General features: G+C 40.1%; 2 protein-coding genes across 3 annotated transcripts in view; both read right to left on the reverse strand.

The window, feature by feature from the left end:
- c19h8orf34 (chromosome 19 C8orf34 homolog) overlaps window positions 1-4,205 on the reverse strand; it is a 53,184-nt gene extending 48,979 nt beyond the window's left edge. For both annotated transcript variants that reach the window (XM_067486165.1, XM_067486166.1), the window contains exon 1: window positions 3,758-4,205. In XM_067486165.1, the coding sequence (XP_067342266.1) occupies window positions 3,758-3,826 (69 nt within the window). In that variant the 5' untranslated portion in view covers window positions 3,827-4,205. The remainder of the gene's footprint in view (window positions 1-3,757) is intronic.
- Window positions 4,206-4,341: 136 nt separating this feature from the next.
- The window catches only part of prex2 (phosphatidylinositol-3,4,5-trisphosphate-dependent Rac exchange factor 2), an 81,907-nt gene continuing 60,101 nt past the window's right edge, over window positions 4,342-26,147 (reverse strand). The window contains exons 34-41 of the mRNA XM_067486164.1: window positions 23,113-23,215; window positions 22,856-22,999; window positions 22,574-22,688; window positions 13,862-13,928; window positions 13,303-13,493; window positions 10,129-10,231; window positions 7,160-7,227; window positions 4,342-5,359 (exon numbers count right to left, since the gene is read on the reverse strand). Of these exons, the coding sequence (XP_067342265.1) occupies window positions 5,314-5,359; window positions 7,160-7,227; window positions 10,129-10,231; window positions 13,303-13,493; window positions 13,862-13,928; window positions 22,574-22,688; window positions 22,856-22,999; window positions 23,113-23,215 (837 nt within the window). The 3' untranslated portion in view covers window positions 4,342-5,313. The remainder of the gene's footprint in view (window positions 5,360-7,159; window positions 7,228-10,128; window positions 10,232-13,302; window positions 13,494-13,861; window positions 13,929-22,573; window positions 22,689-22,855; window positions 23,000-23,112; window positions 23,216-26,147) is intronic.

Consider the following 26,147-nt stretch of genomic DNA (forward strand, 5'->3'; position numbering starts at 1 on the left):
TTTTATGAATTGCATTAAGTATAAACGGTCAATGATGGACTGAAACTGTTATATGTATAGAAAAGATAATTTTTTTTAAAAATATGATCAACTTACCAAAATGGACAAATTGCTGAAAATAATGTGGAGCACAACTCCACAGGTGTAGACTTAGCTCGCTCTCTCTGCAAATCAACCATTTCATTAGCAAGCAGGAAAGAAAAATCAATTCTCTAGCAAATCATAAGCAGCGTCTCATCAGAGAGAGTAAATGAACCCCCGCTCACTGTTACACAGACACTTTAACACTGCAGCTGTGTGTTGGATATGAGAAAAAGAAAGTGATGCAGCTTAGCTGATATGTATGAGAGAAAAATAAATTGAAATAAGTAGTAAATAATTACATTGAGGTTGTGTTTGCACAACATGAATTGAGGGTTATCACACTCTAGTGTTTTTCATAAGAAAACCAACCAGATCAATAGGAGACAATCCCTTTACTCTGCCTGTGGAGATTATGTCATTTTCTGAAGAAACCTGCAGTGTGTTATCACTGTAATGCATCCAGTGCAGCAGGCATAACTGATATCCACTCTCTTTTCATTGTTACTCTATGTGTGTGCTACAAGTCAGTAATTTTATATGACACCATGTTATATGACACCATTTATTACTACACTTTCTAACACCAGTTGGCCTTGTGACTGGTACGTGTTTTGTGTCCTTTAAACGGACACATTTTAGCTGAAGATGTTGTAGCCACATTTGACAACATTTTAGCGAGCGCTTTTTTTTGATGTAGGCAGTGCAGCAGAGCGGCAGGACTATTACAGTACTTCTGGTTGGCCAGTCCTCTACATCAGCTCGTAAAGAAATTATAAGGAAAAACTCTGCCTTTCTCCTGGATTGTTCCAATAAAAACTAAATTGGTTCTTTACAACTAAATGCGCAAGGAGGGATTTTCTTGCACTATGATGAAATAGCCAAGATTTTTCAAGCACAACACCAGGGTAGCTGCTGGATCATTTTCTCAGGCCCAAAGTGGCAGATCCAAAAGAAAACCCTAAAAATCCACACAGCACAAATTAACTTACAATACACATCTCACTGTCTAAATACTGTAAACATCTCAGCAACAATTCATGTCCTTACCGGTCAGACTAAATATCTGTGTTGTAGCTTAAGGTCACGCTTCAAGATGAACTACGCAGCTTTACTGTATGAGCTAAAGGGCTGTTTGAATAAAGGCGTTTTGAATTCTAAGCAGCATCTTTAAGTTACACAAGGCACTTTGCTTTAATCATCTTTAACTGTCGCATAAAGGAAACATTTTAATTGTGCACACAGCCAAAAAAAAAAAAGAGAGAAAAACTCTGACAGTAGCACTGGCTGGGAACAGAGGGGGAGACGGGTGGGAGAGGAAGATAGAGGTTGGAAAAACAAACAGAGAGAACACACAGAGGGCTATCATGGTGCAGTTGAGCCTCGCTGACTGCTGTGGCCTCACAACAAGATTTCCTGTCATCCCTAAATACTGCACGTTAGGCAGGAGTCTCTGTCCACAGTGCTGAAACCTACTGCATGTCTGTTTATCATGTTTGCATGTGTGCTGACACTACACATCCAGCTGCAAGTCACGAACTTAAACATCAGCACTCTGTGAAACACAACATGTAAATATGAATATTGTTTTGCCCTAAAAACAGCGAATGACGCCCTACTGTATTTCTGCAGCTCACGCTGATAATCATTGGTGGGTTTAGGAGGGTGGGTTAGTGTTAAGGGGACAAAACCAAACAATATAAAATGCCCTCGGGTGCCCACACAAAGTTTCTATTCTAACATAACATTGTTTAATGTAAATGTAAATTAAACTAAATCATGTGAAATCCAAATATCCCTCAAGAATGCATGATTTTCCATATTACACAGAGAGTGAACTGAAGGGATTCATTCATTTTCAAAATCTTTTGTTTTGTCACTTTCAAACACCTTCCTAACAGATGCGACATATGATATAAAAAAACATACCAAAGGTCTGCAATGGGGGTCAAACCTTAGGGTAAAGTAGAATGAGTGCTGCTATATGTACCAATCTTCAGTGAGGTGCCCTCATGGGTGCCCCTTTAGTGGATGAAAATATTATAGTGTTATGTACACAACACCGACATATAGGAAAACATAATAAACCCCAGTCATTCAATTGAAGAAATGCAGTTGATCTGAGTTGCCACTGTAATGTTATCAGCTGCAGGCTCTAGTGACATAAATGGAAAAGTGACATTTAGGCTGCCCTTATGTCTCACCCAGTTATGTGCAGAATTGGATACCTTTCCAAAAAGTAAATGTGTGAAGAACATATAGTGTAAGAGGTGATGCATTTACACTATGGCAAAATAACCGTTACGGAAGAAATTACTATATATGATAAAATCACAGTGCCCCAGAACCTTTATGCTGCTCTTTTGTCTTTGGGTTGGTACAGTCTAAACTGATCGAGTGTTATTCTCTTGAAATGTGTTCACAACCATTTAGCGTGTAAATTAGCACCAAGCCACCCTGTGATTACAGAATGGCAAGAAACAAATACAAAAGCATCTGCAAATGCACATAGGAGGCGGTTCTTCACGAAGAGTCTGAACACATAGAGGCAAAAGCAAAAAGAGGAAATGAGAGATAAAGGTATGTTTGCGTCAGCCATTAGCCGTTATAGGGATGCCCAGTGCAACTTAATCATGTGCCTAAGCACGTCTGGTTGTCCATCTCTCCCTGCTCTATACGAATAACCTTCAGGTTTACTAAATCAGGCATGCTGAGGGTTTCAAGTGTGCTGGGGCAGGGAGAGATATAAAATATAGAAAGATTGCCAATGGGACTAGAATTGACAGACAGGCCAAAAATGTTACTGTAGACTTCATCGGGGATTTAAACAAATATGCAACAGGGGCCCACAGACTGTATCAGGTCCGCTTTAGATCCGCTTTAGAGTTCACCACTGGTGACACAGTTGACATTCTTGTCTAATTGAGAATGACAGTTGGACACTTTGCCTGTCGTTTTTTTTTTCTCTCTCTCTCTTTGCTCTGATTGTATCTCACACCTGAGCGGTTCATTCTTTCCACAATAAATCCAGCAGCAAACAAAGGATGGAGTCATGCTCTCCCCAGGGTTGCTTAGATGCCACACATTGATGCCTGGGGATGAACATAGATCCCTGACTTTCAAACAGACAGAGACGCAGGTAGTTAGATAGGCTGTGTCCTCTGTAGCAGAAGGCACAGTAAAGACAGCCCTGCTGTGCAATATGAATTATAACTGGCTCCCTGAGTGGCCCTAACTTCAACAAACTGTACCAGTGTTGAGTCACCCAGTGGCAGCCAGGGCACATTATCATCTTTTGAAATGCAAATCTCTCATGGAAGGGGTCAGCATGGACACATGAAGACAAACAAGTCAGCATTCCTGGGTTGTGTTCATCATCATTTTTATCTACCATTTCTGGAAGGCGTTTGCTTTAGAGATGACCAGACACCAAAGTTCATATAAATACACGTTTTTCTATTTTATGTACGATACATCTATAGGAGATGTAGAGATCAGCAATCCGGTTCAGGGTATCCTCAGTCACCCCTGTGAGGAAGCTCACATTGCAGATGTGCACTCATCATTCAGCACAAACTGTAAATAAAAGCGGATTCATGCAGTCTGGTGCAAAGCAATGCTCCTTTAAATTGGCAGCCAACAACTTCGGGGTTGTTGGCTGCATCTGTGCACTTACCTCAAACAAGGGTCCGATTTTATTCTTCTCCAGATATGACTGAATTCTGGACTGTTGCGGAGACGCCATGGAGAAACTGTTGTGCCCCGCAAGAGCTTTTAGCAGGATGAAATCATGAGGTGAGCCGGTGTCATTCGTCCTTCAACACGCGTCTCGGCGAACAGAAAATGGGCAGAAACCCTGCGGTGGAGTCACGCTAACTTCAGCCGGGGTGCGTCAAGCGCAAAGGAGGCAGTTCTGAGACCGGCTCATTGTGGACACTCAGCCCGGGACCGTCCCCAGCTTGTCGGCGGCAGCTTCCTTGTGGAAGCCAATGGCACAGCAGCCCTGTGACAGAGATTACAAATCTTCCGCTCACTGGCTGCCGGGTTTAACAGCGCCACGGCCACTCCCATTTAGCCAGCGTACTCAGCCTGGGGTTCTGCGCTCAACACCGTCAGAAACGGCCCGAACAGCGAGAGTCAGCTCAAAGACATCACGCATCAGCATCCACTTCATGTGCCAATCATTTACCTCCAATTAACTACTGAACGTGGCATATAGAAACTACTCATCACCACGAGCAAGAACTACACACGTGTCCATCCACTGTATTCATCTTTAATATATATATTACAACTTGTATACATGACAGCATTTGCGTGTTCTGAAGAAAATCTGCAAGTATCAACTTTCATGTTTATGAAACAATCTGACACACATGTACGATCCCCAATGGAGCTATTGTTTATCATCACTGTTTGCATAGTAGCTAGTTACCCAATCTACTGTAACGTCAAACATCTTCAATCCTGAGTACTGCTGATATAAAATAGGAACAAGGTTCAAAAGCTAATATATGTTAATACTGATAAACAATCGAACATATTCATATGCATATACTTTATGTCAGTCATAGAAATTCAAATTCAGTGGGAAATAAGGTAATGACCTTTCAGGACTTTTTTTTTTTTTTTTTTTTTTTTTTTGCTAAATATGCACATTTACAATTGAAGGAATGTTACAAACGCACATTCATATGGTTAACAAATACCAACAGAATCAGTGAGGCCTATAAGTCACAGATGAAAATGAAAACAAAAAAGAATATAATGGCAACTTACATCCAATATCATCTTAAACAAAATTCTAACATAACACTGTTTAATGTAAATGTAAATTACTAAACTAAATCATGTGAAACCCAAATATCCCTCGAGAACACGAGTTTCAGCCCATATCACACAGAGAGTGAACTGAAGGGATTCATTCATTTTCAAAAGCTTTTGTTTCGTCACTTTCAAACACCTTCCTAATAGATGCGACATATGATATAAAAAACTGTGAAATATGTATAACATACAGTGTGAAAAATATAAAGTATTAAAAATACTATTTACTGTTTTCATATTCTATTTACATTTAAGGCAGCTAATCTGAACATATAAAAAAGGTCCTCATAACTGTGGTTATTTACTACAGCTTGATCCTTCATGGGTGGAGAAGACGTGGAATTCGAAAGCCTTGGAATTCAAAACTCCTCAAGACTTCTTCAGCATCTTTCTGGATGCAATGCATTATGGGTCACCATCTGGAGGCGGAGGCTGGCACAGCTTGTACAACCTGAGAAACAGACATGGAAAATGCCATTTACTACCATCCCTGTCTACAGCACAGCACCAATGGAAAGTCTGGGCACACCTTCTCAATTAATGTGTCTTTTGTTCTAATATTTTATAGATTGTAGAGGTGAATGCTGTCAGAGGTAACTCTATATCTTTTTTCCTGGGGCGGCCTGCATCATAGCCAGTTTCATTACAGCATTGATAGTGTTTGTGGCTGCACTTCATTGCAGCTACAAAAGTTCTTGAAACTTTCTGAATTGACTGACCTTCATTTAAAAAGTCTTATTAGACTGTCTCTCCTGTTTATTTGGTTGAGTGGTTCTCGTCATAATATGTATCAGTGCAGTAGTAAAGTAGCGTTACTTGCTGTACAATGTATATCTAAACTACAGCACGTTGACAACACAACAGGTGGTCTCTAATGCATCATCAATGCAAGAACTTACAGCAGCTAAAAGGCACACTTGTCATAAAGCTGTGTAACATATTGCCAACAGAGTGCAAAGCTGTAATCAAGGCAAACAGCGGCTACTTTGAAGTGCTTGAGTGCCTTAAATGCCACATGATTTTAATAGGTGAATTATAATAGATCAGCCCTCCTTCCGTCCCTATTGTCTCCAATTTCAGCTGAATTCCCTGCATCCTAACAAGCACTGCCGTGGTTCTGTACAACAAATAATACACTGCACCACTCACATCTTGTTGTTCTTGATGAGCCTTACTTCACATCGCATGGCTGCAGAGTAAAAATCACACCAAATTGTAACAGGCTCTCATCTGCATATCAGTGAGTCTCTATCTTGTGAACAACCGCGACCCACAAGGCACACTCACATATTCCACAGCAGTCACTCACTCTGCAACAATTATGACATAAAACCTACTGAGAGTGCAGCAGTTTTGCTCTCTGACCACAATGTCTCAACACTAATCATCCCACTACTTAATTGTATTTGTCAATTTCACTAAGAGGTTCAAAAGGGCCACCTGTCACACAAAAGCCTATAATGTCACAGCCAAATGGCTGAGGCAGTTCCTGCCCTCATCTTGGGGCTATTGAGCACAGGGAGCTACCTTCTAATGGAAACGTTTGGCTCCAGTCCTGCACACAATGCAACATACGCAGAGGTAGAGTACTGTGAAAATACAGTACATGCACTTTTCATGAAGCTGGATTCGACTGACTGGTCAACGAGCATGTATTCATATTGTACTCGAGAAACTGTATTGGTGAAAATGTGTTTTATCACATAGATATCAATGCAATATGTGGAAAACCATTCAACAAGTTTTGAAACTGATTAGATTTTTTGGATAAACACTCAATCTATTTTATGTTCACTCTTCCCAACTGATATATGGGTAATTTTTTTTTAAACTCATGGATGGTGAACAAGCTCTGACATCTGTGTTTCAAGAGTTTTTTGTTTTTGTTTTCTGGATTTGAAAGTGTTGAGATTTGAGTGTACACTGTCATCCTGGAAAAATGAAAGTATCCTTTAAGTGCCAAGAAAAAATTTCAAAGCAACCCTGCTTGGCAGTGGATTTTTAAAAGATGATTTAATGCAAACTGCATCTTAAGTTGCTAAGTTGATTTTAATGCAACTGTGAAATCAGCAGAAACTAGAAGCTGCCTTGAAAAAAGGAAATATATAGTAAAAAGGTATGCTCATCATAGTATTCAGTATTATAGTAAAATATATGTGATTTGTTGTTACAGCCTGCAAAGTCGGCTTAGACCACTTTAATTAATAAGCTGATGACATCCCACGTAGACAGGACGTGGCTGCAGTTTTACCTTGGGACTGACGACGGCGTGCGATCCCTCACTCCCAGATTCTTGGCAGAATTCTGAACTCTTGCCCCCTAAAAGACAAACAGGCATCAACAACTGAAGACATCAGGGGATGAAATGCCACAGCCACAAAAAGGAGCTAAGAATAACACCATGGAGAGAAGAGCTTAAACAAAGCTTAGACGCTAAGCCAAAGAACATTTGTGCCCTCTGAGCACTGGAAATGCTTTTGCCTTAGGCTTTGCATTTTTTGCAGTTTGGCTTTGCAAAATAATGACACTGAGGAGTCTGGTGATGCAGATTTCGCTTGGAAATAATAAACTGCTGAGTAATATTATTCCAGCTCTCTACTATCTGGTATTCTACTTGCATTTCCAGCATTAGTGAATAGATACATACATTTTAATCAGAAAACTCGGGAAAGTTTTGAGGCCTTGCTAATTAAAATTTGTTACAGTACTTTTATTTGACTGGCAGCCATCTGTGAGAGAATAGGAATATATTCTAGAAGAAACAACTTCGAGAGTTATTGTAGGAATATTGTATAGTAACATACATGCCATATGAATTATGTGTAGATCTTAAATATGCAAAATAGTTATTTGTCAGAAAAATAAAAGTAAGCAGTAAGGAAGTCGGAAGATGATGGTGTGAGCAAGTTTGATTTTGCCCCGTCACGGGCCCATCTGCTCTCAGCTAATGTTCCTGTAGTTTGCTGGCTGTGTGCAGAGTTGGCAAATACTGTGGGTGGGTGTGTGTGTGTGTGTGTGTGTGTGTGTGTGTGTGTGTGTGTGGAGGGGGTCGGCGTGAGGGGTGGGATGCAACTTGGCCCCTCAATATAGTGACATGAACACCTGCACTCTGCACTCACAGATCCACCCGCTGTCCCTCTGTGACGCACACAAAGAAGCTAAAACACACAATCAAATCATTATCCGAGGTCATCAGCATCTCCTCTTTAAGCAGAGACTGGCCAAAAACGCATTAACTGACCTCTCAGTTACAACTCTGCCATCTCTCATTCTGCTCCGCGTTACGTTCAGATAACAGGATAGTATCAGCAATTATTCGATGCCTATCACAGCCTTCTATTCTGACGCCTGCAGATATGGTTGCTCCCTAATGTCCCTAAAGGACGCGGCAACCATAGCTGATCAGAGAGACAACCGCAGAAGCAAAACTCCTTTTATAGTTTTACAGTACAGATGGAACTTTTTAATCTGATGATGCTAAAATAAAAGCACATTAATCATAAATACAGCTTTTACAGGAAAAGTCTATAAGATTAATTCACACCACCTACGTCTGCACAACATTTAATAGCTGAATCTAATAATCTGAAATATTTACTGGAAATATCACAAAGATTTATTTAATCATGTATGTAAAATGTTGCATATCTTTGCATGATTTTCATATCATGTTATCATATTCCCCTTCTATTCACAGCCTGGTTTCATAGGTTATGTTTCTGTAACTCCAGTAAAACTCAATCCTAATTGTCCTCTGATGGTAGTAACATCAATGATAACGTCAAATAAATATTACCAAAGAGGACATTTTTATTGAGGCATGTGGAATCCAGTTTATTCCATTTCACCTGCCTTCATCAACCCTGCCATGTTTTCTCTGGATGTGCAGGTAGCATAAAAAACATTTATAAAAACAGTTATTTCCAGTGGTCAGATGGATCAGATGGTTATTGTAAAAACCACATAACCACAACATCCATGGTTCAATATCCAGCCAGGAGTACTTTCATGCATGTAAGGCAAAAAAACAAAAAACAAAAACAAAATAAAAGTGAGTGTTCTCTACATATATTCTACCTATATTGTCCAAACTTTGGAAGTCTAGAAATCAAGCTATGATTGGACCCCTTTTCCTCAAATCATCCATGCATCTCATTCTGAATGATGGTGCCTGAAGTGGGGGTCCTGCTGGGATCAGATGCTGTACTGATAACCTTTTTGTGGGTAACTATGACTACTCAGTGAGGGAAAAGGCACATCATCCAAACCCTGTGTGATATTCATATTCATCAGCTGATGTTTGAGAGCAAGGACATGCACGCACATACAGATGGGCACACACAAACACACTGCAGAGCAGACTCCCCTCTGCTCTCTATCGGGACCGAATGATCTCTTCACAGTAGTGTCTAGGTCAATGATGATGCAAGAAAACTGAAAATGTCTTAAAAAAAATTAAGAGAGAAATGGGAAAACTAAAACCTATTGAAAACGTCCTGCTATACAAAGTAAATTACCCAAGACAACTAAAGTATCTCAAGACCCACCCACTAAAAGATGGTTTTTCCCAGCCACATACAGTAGCACTCAAGGTCACATAATGCACAGAGTTGCATCCTCCTGGCTGCCAGCCCAGTTCCCAGAGTGTAGAAATTAAATGTCTTGCCTCCTGCAGTACCTTGACTTAGCGCTCCTCACTGCAAACAGCAATATAAGCACCACTCACAAAACTTCAAATGAGAACTTAAGATATGGGTTGAGATCACCATCAGTTCCTTCTGTGGACCTCAAATAGACAAGCAGACAAACAAGCAAGCTCCGCTCCTCACCCTTCCTTCATCACAGTAAAAAATATACTTACCTTTAAAAATGCATGTCTGAGGGAAATCAAACAATTACCAAGGAAGCTAAAATGGCATAACTGCTCCTCTTTCTGCGCTGGCAAATCCGTCGCTAACGTGGTCTTGGCAGCCTAGGTTGACTCAGTGAAGCATACAGTTTATCTAATGATTTTGGATGCAGGAATTAAACTGTGGATTGAAGCACGTATTGACTCATAGGGAAAAAATGTCACTGCACGGGCTGTAGCAGCGAAGGACTATAGCAGCAATAACAGGACACGGAGGAGAAATAAACAGAGGCTACATACATAGTAACAGTGTTAATGTTTGACTACAGAAGTTTACGTGTAAAAAAAAAAAACACAAGTACAGTATTTACCTGTTTTCTCATGACGTCAGTGGCCTGTATGATGCAGCGAGGAGGCAGACCGTGGTTGCGGGCCAGAAGGATGGCCTGCTCCAGTGTGACGCTCAGGGTACAGCTGTTGATCAGACGAGGAAACAAGTCAAGTGCACATACACACTCTGTACAGAATATTTATCAGCACAAGGGAGATGGATGTTAACGTGACTTATGAGCAAATCGTGATTCAGGATGTTGCTCCTGTTAGTGCAATTTTGGAAATTCAATTTTATTATGCCAGAAACATTTACTGCTTCCTGCTATTTTACTGAACACTGCACTATCAAAGCATACACTTCCACGTTTGACAAGAAAATCCTGTAAAGTCAAAATAAAACCCTTCTCTGGCTCACTCACACACTTTTATCGAAGTAGGGCATAGTTTGCAACAGATGGAGACCTGGGACTGAAACAAAGATCATGGAAAAACAACAGCATGCCAAACTCAAGGCTTTATCTAGATATTCACTACAATTCTATCTTATCTCCCTCTTGACACCTTGTCAGCACCATCACATTCCTGCTGCTTCACCTTTGCTCATCTCTTCACTAATGAATCATTTCACTTGCCACTTAAATGTCACTCACAGCAAGCAAACATGCAGCATCAGTGAAATAACAAAGCTCCTAAGCTTCACTTCAGGCTGAGCAGAAGGAGAGGATTAAACCTTGAGGAGACTGATGGTTTTCTCACCATCAGGACTGATATTTCTCATTGAAGCTGAGAGAAAAGGGTCCAAGGGCAATTCAGTGTGTCTCCCGTGGCAGAGGTGATATACTCCCATCGCCATGATGGTGGGATGTGTGTAAAATGAGTGCTGACATGAGCCTCTGATTCATTAGATTCAGCAAACTTTGGCACATGCACATACACACAATTTGTTTCTCACTGTCTCGCCTTCACCACACAAACCCACACAGACACATGCACAGATGGCAGCATGTGGACAAATCCTTGGAGAGCCAGTGACTGGTGTCAAGACTGCTGGTTTACCTTTCTATGATAACAAGCTTCGTATACTCGTATCGATTTAGGGCCTTTTCACTGCAAATTGAACTGTCTAAAATTCAAACATCGCCAGGCTTGGGTAACACTGTCATGGGGCCGCTAAGAAATCTAAACTCTGTGTTTAATATCTCCTTCTCCAACGGTAGGGTTTCGCATTGACTGAGAACAAAACTTGGTTAAAAAAGAAATCAAGAAGGCCTTCATGAGGGATATATTGGAGCCAGAAGCCATTACTTTCATTTGATCAGATCAAGATTTAAAAGTACCCTTGAGGTTCAGTTGCATAACTTTATAATAGCATAACACGATGCGATAACAGTAATGAACTCCGCGATCATCTTCAGTATGTGCCGGAAGATGTCCCAGTAGAGAATTGCAAAAGATGTCCTTTCGCAAGGCAACCCAGAATATTTAAAGCACCCATTTTGAGCTTCCCACACTGATAAAGGAGGGGGAAAAAAGTCACCCACAGAGAATCTTTATATATCTCTTCAGCTGGAGCAGGATGAAGGAACTGCACAAAATCTGTGTTTAAGGCTGCGCGGTTTCCCTTTTCATTAGCAGTGCTGAAGTAGTATGAAGTGATTTATGCCCATCTGTTTTATGTCGTTCCAGAGCATATTCCACTTACACTTTGTTTCTCCAGAGCTGAGTCCATACTGATTAATGCGAACAGCAAACACAAGGAAGGGGAAAGAATGGCAGAGAAGATGAAAAAGAAGGGAAGAACAAGCAGTAGGATAAAAAGAGAGAGAAGTGGTAGAAACAGAAATAGCTGCTTTTACTTTCTTTCCCCTGCTTTTGTTATGGGGGTAATGAACAAAAAAAATATCTAGAGAAGAGACGAGCGCAGCACATTACATACTGCTGATTCCCCCAAAATATCACGCTTTCACTGTAATTAAAACTCATCCATAAAGCCAACTAATCCAATCAATAGTGCCTGAGAAGGCTGCCACACTGATAATGCAATTTCCACATTGCTAATCTACTGGCTTGGTTTTATAGGTTTTTCAATTAAACCAGAGGTAGTTTGTGTGCTCATCATTTACTTGAGGAATAGATACAGTAGTTTCTATAAAAAAATATTTTAGCAGAGAATTGGGTTATCAATATAATAAACTCACTCTTCCCCTCAGTGATGGAGGGGGGACACGCATAAAGACTGCCGAGGATAATGGCATTGATTTTGTGGAGACGTCCTTCAGACAAAGCATTTCAAACTCCAGTCTACCTCCATCATTCTCCATCATTCTCCAGGGTAAAACAGTGTTTAAGGAGTAGACTAGTTCACAGATAATCCCAAATACTGCAGGCCATTTCACCTGCAGTATCAAGGTAAAATCAGCCTGCCCGTCTGCATGAGCTGTGCCTAGTATGTACACTTGCACTGACACCCAAACACATAAACGAGCACATACTGGATGCGGGTTAATAAAATGGAAGCCTTCGTTGGCCAGACCGGAACTTTCTATTAGAGCTCAGGCAACCAGGAGTTGAACGCATGAGTGCGTGTGTGTGTGAGCCTGTGCATGAGAGTGAGACAAAAAGATATGGAAACTGTCATGGGGTAAAGAGAGACGGTATCAGAGAGGTGGGTGGGCGGGTGGAGGGGAAGAGCAGAGTAACAGATGAAAGATGAAAGCTAAGACTAGGGATCAGTGGTGATAAATGTTCAGGATATTTCTGTCCTCATGCAGTGATGTATGGTGCCCTCAGCAGCAGGTGAATTAGACAGCCATATATAGAATTCAATGAGAACAGAAGTAATTGACCTGTCTCCTTCCTGTGTAAAGTGCTAAGCCAACTTAAAACTCTCTAATCTGGTCTGAGAAACAATGGATGTTATTAACTATATTTCCTGCGGTTAATTAATGCAGAGAATTGTGTATTAATAGAAAATCCTCCACAAAACAATGTAGACCACATGAAGTTGAGAGGCAGACGGCGGACGCACAGAACCAAAAGGCAGAGGTAAGAAGAGTGTCAAAGTGAGATAAATAAAGGAGAGAAGAAATCCTCAGAGTTGTTACAGAAAAGAAAATTATAAGCAGGAGCTATTTGAATTATTTGACTGGAGGAGATTCCGACATCAGCAGATGACATGTACGGCTCACTCTGCTGTACAGTATGCTCCTCACCGATGAACACCGCTGTTGCACATGACAATGTGTGTGGCCCCCAGACGTGAGCAGAGCTCTGAGGCTACAGTGAGCAGCCCTACTCCAGAAGCCCCGCAGGCAGTGTACTGACAGGCAGCGGTGCGGCGACAACTGATAAAACTCTCCATCAAACGGTAGAGCTCGTCCAGCGCATTGAGGGGACGCATCAGCTGAGCAGAAACAGAGGAAGAGACACGTTAGTGCAGGATAAGACATTCAAAAAAAATTACATGGCCAAACTGTTCGTGAGAAAAGTAGGAGTACATGTACACATTATGAGGTACTTGTCAGTCAGCTAGAGTCAGACTGTGCCAGTAGTTTACTGAAATTAACAAAACAGGTTTTAAGGAACAGCTCTCTAAAAACATACTCTCTATTCAAACAGTTGTAGTGAGTTTTGCTACTGCGATTGCTTGTGTGGAGGTTCTAACATGTAACATGTGCAAGCACTTCCACATGGCAGCAATACGATCTATTCCACTTCTTGAGGTTTTTCCATTATGTCACGTAGCATGGAATTGTGGGAGGTTCTTTTTACCTTATCTATGAGGGCAGCTTTGGGTGCAGAGCTGGGCGGCACGTTGGACTGATCCAGGTAGAAAGCCCTGAGGGGAGAAATAACAGTTCACATATGGAGGGATTCTAACTGCAACTGTGTCTTTTCAGTTGTGACTTATTGTTGTAGAGTTTATTTAACTTCGACACAAACCCCCCACTGCTTAAAAAACACATTGTAGCATTCTTTTCCCTGCACCATTAAGTCAACCCTTTTCTGGGAAAAGTAGGCCACCTGCTCATTATGGAGCTCCACCATCTGACTATCAATCATGAGAGTAACTTGGGCACAGCTCAGCAGAAACACAGACTAAGCATCTCTTGTCCTGGGCATCACTCCAAATGCCATTGCCTCATTCATTCATGGAGTGCAGTCAATTCATGTTCTTCCCCCCATTTTCCACTGGAGGCAGCACTGCACTGGTGTCCTTAGGCAGACAGAGATGATGTATGCCGCAGTGAGTCCATCTGAGGTGGAGTGCATACTCAGCAGTCTGTGACTCCATCAAATTTGAGCAATACAGCAGTGTGCTAAAAATAGCTACACTACACATCAAAGCCCTTATAATAAAATCACATACTCCATTACTCCTTGTCAGAAGCGCACAATTACCCTTATAGTACACATTTCAGAAATTAAAAGTAGTCACAGAGAAATTCAGTTATGGAAGAAGCACATCAACAGACTTTGCGGGAAGGAGATTGTTTACAAGAATCAGCAAAGCAGGCCTCATTCATCTGCACCCACTCTGCTATTAGGTGATTAAAATCAGGACAATGAGCCATTAATTTCTGCCTGACATAATAATAATAGGATTAATTAATTAGACTACAGTTAACACATCCCTGGTTCAAATTTTTATAGTGAATATAAACTTGCCAAACTGAAATGAAAAGTTCCACACACACACACACACACACACACACACACACAATTACACACATGCATTGACTATAAAACATACCTGCACCCTCTGCCTAAAAGCCTCCATAGTTGATGCTTCATCCATTTAGGCTAATAGGGCTATGGGTCTGATGTGTGAGCAGATGTGAACTTTTTTTTAACCTCTAGCAAAACATTTACTATTTACTTTGGCTCAATCACAGGCCCACTCATACTTGCACTGTTCACTTGTTGATGTTTTCAAACTATTTAATCCCTTTCTGACAAATGGCGCTTCGATCTTGTGGTGTGCTCTACATGTCTATTAACCGTTTGCTAAGGGTTCAGATGGAGTAAAAAGCCCACGTAATTGTTTTAAGATGGTCTGATAATTCGAAAGATGCTAATGATAGCACCCCATAATGGAATACACAGCTTAAACTACTCTCATAGAGAGCATGTAGTATAAACCGGCAGGTAGCAGTTCAATCTTGGCTTGAACTGACAGTTTGAAGCTCTAAATATAGGCAAATACGTACTTGCACTTTCACTTGAATATATAGTTTGTATCCTTCTACCACTTCTATAGAGAGCGTTTCCCACTTGCTTTCTTACCTGGAGACTTCATTGTGGCCATGCTGATCGCTGTCCTTCATGATATTTGGTGTATTCATGTACTGTATATGTTGAGACTTTAGTTTTTCCAGCTGCAGTAAAGGAAAGTTTGATCCAATAGCTTCAGTACAACACATTATTTAATGGGCCAAAGATGTTATATACAAGAAATTTGTATGACCTGTTATCTGTCTATTTCAACTGGGAATCCATTCACCCTTTTCTCTCTTGCTTGTCGGTCAATTGCTCAAACTTATCTTGAAGGTCTACAATAGTCTGTCTGAGAGCAGTCGACTTATGTACAAATGGCCAACTGTGCTTCATAAGCATAAAAGCACCTCTTCTTGCTCTTGTTCCCTCGCTCACAGAGCCAAGGTCTTTATACCTACTGATTATCTTTTCTTCTGATAAGAGTTGATCTAAAAATACAGTCAACCGTAGCCACAGCTTGAGAAATGGAGCTGACTCTCCTGGAGGTCTCTAATGACAAAATAAGTGATTTGTGGCTTAAAGAGGACCTGCACTGCATCTTCAGAGTTGATGATGTTTTGTTAGGGGTTTGGAAACCAGGCACTTTAGACACATTGTTATAGATTTTTTAAATTTTTTTTTTAAGCCCACACACACTGTGCAAACCCGTCATTGTCAAGCTAAACACATGCTCTACCACTTTTACATCCATGCAGCATTAGGTATAAGCTTTAAACCCGCTGCGTGTTTATTATTCTCCTCCCATCTACAATGGTCATCATATTTAGGACCATGAAATTCAGTTTTAATGGTAGAACATACAGGGATTCCTGCGGAAAGGTTACAGTAACTATATGTTGGTCGTTACCATTTCTTTTTAGATATTCACTGTTTATTTCACTGAACAGAAAGAATTAAGAAAGCTATAGGTAAAACTCAATTGTAGCACTTTCCACAAAAACTACCCCCCACTGATACACACACACACACATGCAAAATCAATATATTTTTACATAAGCTACTAATGGTGCATTTGGCTGCAGGCCAAACATGACCTACACTTCATGCAACTGGTTTTATTCTATTGAGTTATTAAGAATACTTAATTATTTTGGTTTCCTCTTCCTACACAACAAGACACTCAAGCCCCTCTATAGGAGCATTAGTAGTCAGCTGCAGAGAGAACATTAAAGTTGCAACATGCAACTCTTGGGAATCAAGCAGTAGCATGACAGTTGAAATTAATCAAAGCTTCTGGCATCTCATAGTAAGATAAACCTTTGCATCAGCACACACATGGTTTGGCCCAGTCTGATTAGTTAAAAGGCTCAAAGACCCTTAGAAAGGAATATCTCTGCAATGCTGCCTATGCACCCCTGTCAGTCTGTGACACAGGGAGGCAATCCACAGCTTTGTTATAGATCACAACTCTACTAAAAACCCTTATGAAAAAGACATAATGTAACTTTAAAGTGATCACCTTTATCCTTCATTCAAATTATCAAAAGGAACAAAAATAATCACTAAAATACCGAGATATGAGGAAAAAATTGGTTCTGCAGATTTGGTTTCATGCTCATATTTGCAACAATGACAACACAAGCCAAGGGCCCAGGATTTATGATATTCAGCATGTGTGACCCCGCAGAGGTGCAAGTAAATCATTCACTCACTCATCACTAATACACTCACATTTATTAAACGGCTGCAGTGTGTGGCTGAGCTGCCTAAGACCCAGTACGCCACACACTATTGCGTTTGCAGAGACACCAACTAGATGGTGTGCACACTGTCCTAGAAGCGTTTCACTTATCCCACACAGCCTTTCTATAAACACTTAACATCCAAATATTTATGTAAAGCTATATATTGACTACAGCTGAATGTGAAACATGATAAAAGCCCTATATAAATTTCCCCAAAAGAAGATTTCAGTTAATGGCATCTTAATATCAGAGACAGTTGAGGACCTATTATAACTGAATCATGGTCTGAGGACACACATTCATTTACTGCGCATGTTACAATGAGAGGACTAACTTAAAATGGGAAACAAATGTATTATCGTAATGCTGCACATAAAGGGTTGCAAAAATTTGTATCTACCTGCAGACGTGATTTTTTAAAATGCTGAAAAAGGACTCAAAGTTCTTTAGTTTTATATTATCAAGCATCCCTAAGTTTAGAGCGGTCATCCTTATGGGTGTTGGATGAGAGGAAGAAGGAGAAAGTGGGGGAAAAAAATGGAACTTGGCTTCATAAACAGGGGCTCAGTACACACTTGCTAGAGCAGAACGAAGCTCCAACACCTTCCTCAGTGCTCTGGTGAATTGGGACCTTTTCCTTTGCAACCACTGTAGCGTTTTCATCGCTTCCTAAACTGGAGGAACACGAGGGGGGATGGGCTCTGTTTGCATTAATATATAAAAAAAAGAAAAGAAATCTGACTGAATTGCCACTGCCACCCTGCTGAAGCCAGAATAATATCTGCAATAAATCACGTTGGCCCATAAACTGAATTATTTTTTTTTCTGTTACAAAAACTAAAATTAATTCTCAGGTTACAGATGCAGGATCAACCAATTTTTAGCAAATTAGCTGCACTGCTGAATTCATTTTTCTCTGTTATTCTGTGGAAATCTCACAATACTAATGCACATCAGATGTGGGATCTAGCAGCAGTAGCCACTTCTTTATTAACACCACCATTTACTTCCTTTTGTTACTTTAGCGCCTGATTTGTGTTGTTGTTTGATGTTGGGCACTGTGGTGGGATTAATGTCTGCGTGTCAAACAATTTGAAGCAATGTCACACCATCTATCCTCTTGTTCTTCAAGCATTTATCATAGAGGTGTCCTTAGAGAACAAACAAGATGATTTACGCAGAGCTGGCTGTCAGGGAGCCTTGTATATGTGGTTTTAATTGCTTGTTTGTTTGCACTTTTCTATGTCTGTTTGTGAGGTTGCAACAAAACTGAATCCATTTGTATGTAATTAGCAAATGCCCAACCTGACAGAAGTCACTCCCTGATAGGGTTGTTGCATTGATTACAGTGCCTCAGACTTTAACTAGCATATTAACAAAACACTAAACACGAGGCAATATCGGAACACGAGTGAGAGAATCAATCTCTGCTGCAGCCACGGGGCAAAAGAGAGAAAGGAAGAAGGGCGGGAGGAAGCTCCTGACATGCTGACCTGAAGCAACAAGCACTTCTGCTTAATCAAGACAAACTGCACTGCAGCGGTGTGATTTCCAATTCCCGATAGCTGGTAGAAGAGCAAACACAGTGGACACAAATGACTTGTGCTGTGTGGTGATAGCTGATGACTGTTTAGCTAACAAAGCATAAACTACAAGAGTGTATAATAAAGATAACATATATCATTTGTTGGACAGCACTATACATTTTAGTTTACTGATTATCTTTCAGCCCCATGGCACCATTATCCACCACTTGTCAGACTTTGTAGAATTTTAATATCCCCATGAATAAATGAGTTTTTATCAAAAGGACGTGCACTATGAGCTCTAGATATTTTACAAACGGCCTTGTGATACAGTGCCAAACATTTCCCCTCTGCTGCCAAATGCATTTCAATTAGGGACAAAAATCCAACACAAGCAGTGCAAGCCTTCAATCTTTCCAATGAGGGAAATATACTGATTTAAACACGTCTGCGTAAACTTAAGGTTCCCGGTTACACAAGCAACAACAACAATACATGATGCACGTATGATTCGGAAGCTAATACTGTACGTAGTAATTGCTGGAGGCTTTTCCTTAATACTTTTGCACTGCTGTATATACCACATCACTCAGATCAATGGCAAGGGAGCATGTGAGAGGAAAGCCCAGTTCCCTCCTGAAACTTCCTGTCAAAAAACAGCAAACTTAGATGAAACTACAAGCCTGCAATAATCTCTCCGTCTAAATAATACAGCCTCTGTTCTGGTTCTAACTTCTTCTGTCTATGCTCTTTGACAAACCCTCTGTTACCCCAACTCCGCCTCAACTCATCCTTCTCTTCTCTCCCCTGAAATCCCGTTCCATTGTCCCAACTGGCTGTTCCTGTTTTAAGGTCCCCTTTTCTGTTTCTTTCTGCGTCCTAAAAGAAAAATTTAACTTTCAGTTCATTTTTTACTTCTTACTATTTGTACCTACTAGCAAGATGGGTAAACACAGGCACAAATTAATGTATTTTGTGACAGAAAATTAGAACTAAGCAATAAGTTCAACAATGTCACGCTGCTTTAGCATTTATGACAAACCCACACAATTTAAGCGGCTATGATGAAGAGCACTGTCAATTTGGTTCATGTCAGGATTGCAAAACTCTTCAACCTAACTGCACATTCCAGCTGAAATGGTTTATAATAGTTTGAAATATGTGGGTGCGTATTCTGGCTCTATGAACGGCTGACTCCTGTGGGACCAACCACGTGCTTATGATTTAGCACATGACTTTATGTTTTGCGGGTGACTTGAGCGACTCCATCAAGCTTGATTCCTATAGTACTGCATCTTGGTGTGGGTGAGCAAAGTCTACAACATAGACAGAGAGGCTGCTGGGAAATCTTTAAGTAACCCATAGAGTGGTATCAATTAGTGATCTGACATTGGATATTGGATGCTGGATGTCCACACAGCAAAGGCGTCAGTGAAGGAGCAAGACAAAAGCAAAAAGCAAGGACTTGTAGACGAAACAAAAGTCTTTTCACTTTTCAATTTCACTGTGAAATACTATTTCTTCTGAACATGGCTCCAGGGGGTCCACAGCATAATTAACTTTATTGCTTTTTTAATTTAATGTTCCAGACAAGTGAGTCTACCATTTGTAAAAAGTAAATGATTATTTTCAACACTTTTATTTTTCTAAATGTTAATCGTACGAAAATCCAATTTCAAGTCTTAAACGACAACAATATCTCATGACTCCAAATGCATATGTCTGACGTGCAACAGGAGCCTGTTTGGGGGTTGACAAAATGAAAACATTTAAGACCTGTGGTTCATTTAGTTCAGTACTGCGTGGGCTGTTTCTGTTTGTCAGTCAGCCTCTGGCTCCGGCCCATAGTGTGGGTTTAACTCAACACTGCTGTGGCCGGGCTCCAAGGACAACCAGGTGGCTGAGTTTGGATCACTGCACCGGAGAAAGGAATGACATCACAGTCTGGTTTGTGGTCAGCCGAAAGACATGTTGCAACTGGCCATCGAAAACTACTGGCAATACTACATTGACCACTGAAAACCAACTGGCTTTATTTGCTTTGCCAAGGCTGATAGAAGGTTTTTTGCATTGCAGCAAAGAACATGCTTCTCGTACAAGGTGGCTACTAAAACTTTGCTCGTTAATTATTCTATATACACACGAAAAAGAACAGTATATTAAAACAAGTATTAAACACACCAAAAAAAGGAGACAACTCGTGACCCATTTGACTTCCGATACACGGAACGTAAATCACCATTAAGGCTACTTTGAACTATTTCACACATAATATTAATGCATCATAATTTATCTTATTCTGTTGTTACTTTTCTGTGTAGCAAAGCAAAATTCACTTTTATCAAATATAAAAGGTGAATTTACTGTACCTGTATAAAGGCAAATAGCACATTTAATATGCAGAGAAATTCATAGTGCTTTACGGAAAGAACTGTTCCTTCAACTCAGCACTCAACTACTGTAGTCACATCACTGGGCTAGAACAAATACAATGTGGGACACATGAAACTGGTCATGAGAACTCTGAAAGCAATTAGACTGAAAATCTGCACTTTTAGGCTACAAAGGGTCTCCAACAATTTTACTCTAGTTGGGTTTCTGCACACCGTCCATTTAACTCCCTAATCAGCCCCTCAAATGTTCCTTAAATCTCCAGCCTCACTTGCTGGCTGTCAGCACACATCTGCTCTGTGTTAGTGCTAAGGTCTCTGCTGTCAATTCAATTAGGCTCTTTCTGTACAGGTCAAGCCAAATTAAAATGTAAAGTAAATGCGCACACGTACATAAACACAGGCCATTCAGAATCACATGCTGTCCCACTGAACCGCAGAATAGTTTGTTTGGAAGATTTCATGTTAAAATGTGCCCTTATACAGTTTCTGCTGAAATAACCGAAACAAAATGTCGCTTCCCTATATTCTGGTTAGGCAAATGTCAAAACCAGTTAGCCTTAAAGACTCCAAAGGCAAAAACATCAAAGGCATATTATGTCATCGATCATGTCATCAAAGCAATAATTTTACAAAGTATAAAAGAATAAAAATGTTGAAAGTTATAAGAGATATTAAAGAGCCGTATACAAACAATAATGTCCTTTATAGTCTGAATGTTTTGAAGTTTGAATAGTGTATCTAGCAGAAAGTATGCCAAAGTAGCTAGGCACCAAAAAAATATTTAAAATAATAACTAAAAAAGGATTAGAACGTCATATACTGTGAATGCTTCCATAGAATCTCTTTTCACACATCAAGCTATTTGCAATGAACAAATAAAAAACTCAGTGGAAAGCAACCACAGTAAATTAATGATTTATTGTTGTTCATTGTACATTGTGAACTGTAAATCACTGAACCCACAAAGCAGATTGTTCCTGAATACTAAGATGCATTGTTGCTCTGTGTTTAATTAGCCACACAATCCTCAGCAGATGTTTAGGTGGAGATGACTTGCTGACCAGTCATCGTTCTACAGTAAGGTATTCCATGTGGGGGGAGTCTCTTAAATGAATTAATAGCATCTAATATCCAGACAGTGTTCTGTGTAGGTCTCACACTCCTCAAACATTCAGAAGATTAAATAAACCCAAAGTACTTATTTCTTCTCCCAGAAGTGTGTTTCTTCGTATCTGTTCGCACCTCATTAAATTATCCACACCTGGCCAATCACACAGAGTCTCCGGTGTGCAGCAAACCAATGGGGTGTGAGGTAATTGAGTTCAGCAGTCCTACAGAAGCACTACATCAGTGTAGGTAACACGCTGGGAGCTCTCATCCAATCCCTGCTGCCCCTGCTGTGTATGTTCGCAACCAATCATAAAACATTCCCGCTGTGTTTCTCTCAGCCAATCAGCTCGGAGCCTTGCTGGTTGTTGGCAGCCAAGCCCGACTAAATGGGAGAGCGTCTTGATTTATTGTATATTAGGTCTTTTAAAAAAATGACCAAATCACACAGGATATTTCATCTCAATCAGTGTGCACATGTCTGGTATAACATACCTCAGTCTTTTGTAGTACTCTTTGACCTTATCCAATGAGGCAGCATTGATTTTAGCCTGGTATTCCTCCACTGACACGTTGTCTCTGTAGTAATATCCCTCCATACTCTCCAGAGCTAGGAAATCAAAGGAAACAAGGAAATCAAATAAAAGAGTAAAAAAGGGGATAAAAAACACAGTATGATACACAGTACATCTGTCTTCCAGTGTTTCTGATCATCCATAAATCTGCTTTCTCTGCATTGCATGCTGATTTGAAGCTACCACTACATATATTCTCTACCTTGGGTAAAGAGCACAGGATAGATTTTGACCCCTCCCCCATTTTTCAGCCTGTGAGGCAGTTGGGAGAAATAGAAACTCTCAAGTTGGAAGAAAACCTTCAAGGCCTGGCGGGTGCCCTCCACCTGGTAAGAAATGGGCATGTCTGCCAGAAGAGAAAGGAGGAATTTTCAGAGCACAGTTTAAAGCTTTACCTGTTTAGACATTTATAAGTAGCAATGAGAGTCAAAGGTAAATCAAAATATTCAGGATACGTACTGGCCACCAGGGGCTCTCCTTGAAATTGCTGGAAGTAGAATGTGACCTTCTCCAGATCGATTAGGGCCACCTGAGTATCCTCCAACATGGCCTGCTCATCAGTCTGAAGAGAGACAAATACAGAGTAGCATTCTACTAAGTTTGCAGTGGTTAGTGATTAGACTTTGTTAGTAAAATTAGCTAAAGAGATGGCACATTAAAGCAGAACTCTTTTTCAATTTTACACAGCAAAGTCTGTTTACAGGTCCGAGGAAGTACTGCTGGATGTGAGCAAAAGTCATAAAACGTCTCCTAGGGTGCCAGAGGGAGCTGTGAAAAATGAAATAAACTGTGTCAAGTAACACTGAAGCAGAGAGCTGAAGTTTGAAAATGAAAAAAATAAAAATAAAAAAAAAAGGGTGTGTAGAGGTTGCCAGAACTCTGCAGCATGCTCCTCATCTCCGCTTGAAGCACAGTCGGCTCAAGACATTTTGGTGCCCTAGGCACGTAATGGTTTGGCGCCCCGCTCACCCCCCACCCTTCAGGACAAACCACCCGAAACATTAAGGGACAACAGCTGAATGACAGACCATAAAATTTTATTTGTTGAAATAGGGATAAAACGTAAAAATCCATTTAAAAAAATAACTGAATCAAATAGCATAACTAAATCAGAGTTCCTGTTAAGGTTTTGTGCAAATATTTAGAAGGTGCTGACAGCTCCCACAATATGCATACTATAAAAATGTGCCATGTTCAAACAACAGTGCAATATAATATAAAAACAGAACACAAAGGTTGCAGAGAAGGCAAACTACAACAAGATAAATGGAAGTGGTGCTTTGGTCAGTGAATACTTTGTATATGTATTTGCTAACAATGGGCCTTGTAGAAGCAGAATGTGCAAACAAGACTACATAAAACTATATTATAGCAATAAATTCTTATCCAAAGTGTCCAACAGCCTTTATTTAAAAGTGTACAAGTCTGGACTTCCTTTCAGAGTCTGCAGGACTCTGCATAGTCCAGCAGTTAGCCTAGAACCGAGCAGCTTGTTCTGTGTCTGTTCTTGTTAATTTGTTCCATATTTTTTCCATTTTTTATTTTCAAGACAGAGCATGAGGATAGGGCACCAGTCTAGGCTGCAAATTATTACTATTATTTATTCTATTTCATTTATTGTTTGAGACCTTTTTTTCTGAGGGCTTCAGCAGCGTCCCTACCAGCAGGTGGGACCAAAAACATACCTCAAACTAAAACTGTGATTATTCAAAAACCGTAAAATATATTAAATATTAAAAAGCGTAATACAAGGCTGATAGCTGAAAGTCTCGTGATTTGCTGAAATTTGAATGGTCTCTCTAGGCTGAAGACTAGTTAAAGCTAAAATAGCACAAAGCTGAAGAGGAGCAGAGGAGTGTCTCCATTCATTTGAATTACAACAAATTGCTGAAAAAGCTGAATAATTTAAAAAGTCTAAAAGATATTAGAAAGCTGAACTAAAGAAAACATGTCCTTAATAAGCTCAATGTTTTAAAGGTTTGAAGGTTTTTTTATTTTAGCTGAAAGTAGGCCAAGTAGTTAAGTGTCAAACTTTTTCAAAACATGGGATATAGAAGATGAAGAAGAAGAAGATGAAGACAACAAAGAAGAAGAAGATGAAGAAGACGAAGATGAAGAAGAAGGATTAGGATGATAGAAGAAGAAGCAAGTCAATGTGGATTTGAGCTTATTAGTAAATGCTGTTAATACTTACACTTGCATGGTTTTACAATAAAAAATTATCAGGTTCTCATTAACTAATCATGTTACGTGTAAATAAAATTTTAATCTGCAAATAAACTTGTAACTACAGCAGTCAAATAAATGTAGTGAATTACCCTTAATACGTTATTGCACACAATTTTCAGACTGTGCTTTAGTTCAAATAGCATTGTCAAAAGTCTGTCTATATTTAGACACATGACACTGTGTGTATGCCACTGTCTTTATCTGTTGGTTTGTACTGTTTTAGTGTCAAATATCCCCATAGTGTCCATAATGGCCACAGTGATGGCACCTCGAGTATTTTAGACTGTGATTGCTCTTTCTTCTACATCTCTTATTTCTATCCACCACATGCAATAGGATAAACAGAGCAGTGGTTGAAGAAGATTAGGGCCTTTTTTCTAAAGACACATTTGAGATGGTCCAACATGTGACAGAGAGACACTCGCTGCCCTGCCAAGTGACGCCTGCTGTGTGTGGGCAAGTTTATATCAAAGAGCGTCACATAAACACACTTCCCCTGACACACACACTCAGTTTACACACAAACATGCAAATACACACATTCACAGCATCCCCAGCTTGTCTTATGCTGCCTTTCATGTGTTGCCCTAAAAAGGAGCATGCTGAGATTTCATTTGAATCACCTGCAGGTACTGAGACCCTGTTTAGTTCCACAGGGACACTTGAAAGAAAATGTGTAGATAAAGGAAGGGAAAGAGAGACCGAGAGATGGCCGGAGAGAGACAGCATGGCAGCAAGAAGAGAGGAAAACATCAACAACTTCTGGGGACCTGAAGTAAACCCCACAACCCCCTAACCTAAATAAATGGTCATCCAGAGCCTGCTTCTACAACACTTCCAGTTTCCAATTCCCACTGAGAGAAGACAGAAATAGTAAGCATATCAAAATATCCCAACCCAATCAAACATGTTTTTCTATGTGGCTAATAAAGAAAATGCAGAGGAAAAACAAAAGTGATCAAGAAAATATGAACAATCCTTCAGCTACTTCCGGTTAGTTTCAGTTTCTCTAACTTCTTTGATGACCCTTGTATATCTTAACACCTCTTGGATGGAAAGGTTAATGTGGATCTCAGTCAGGTCACAATGTTTGTTTAGCCCAATTTCCAACAGCCTAGAATCCACAGTAGCTGATGATAATTACTTCCTCTGTGGATGGTCTTTGGATTTAATGAACTCAGTTTGAATATTTATATCCTTCTATATTCATACTATGTTATGTTTACTTACTTTTACATTCATTTATATTTAAATACATGTACAGA

This window comes from Channa argus, chromosome 19, assembly GCF_033026475.1.
Source record: "Channa argus isolate prfri chromosome 19, Channa argus male v1.0, whole genome shotgun sequence".
NCBI lineage: Eukaryota > Metazoa > Chordata > Actinopteri > Anabantiformes > Channidae > Channa > Channa argus.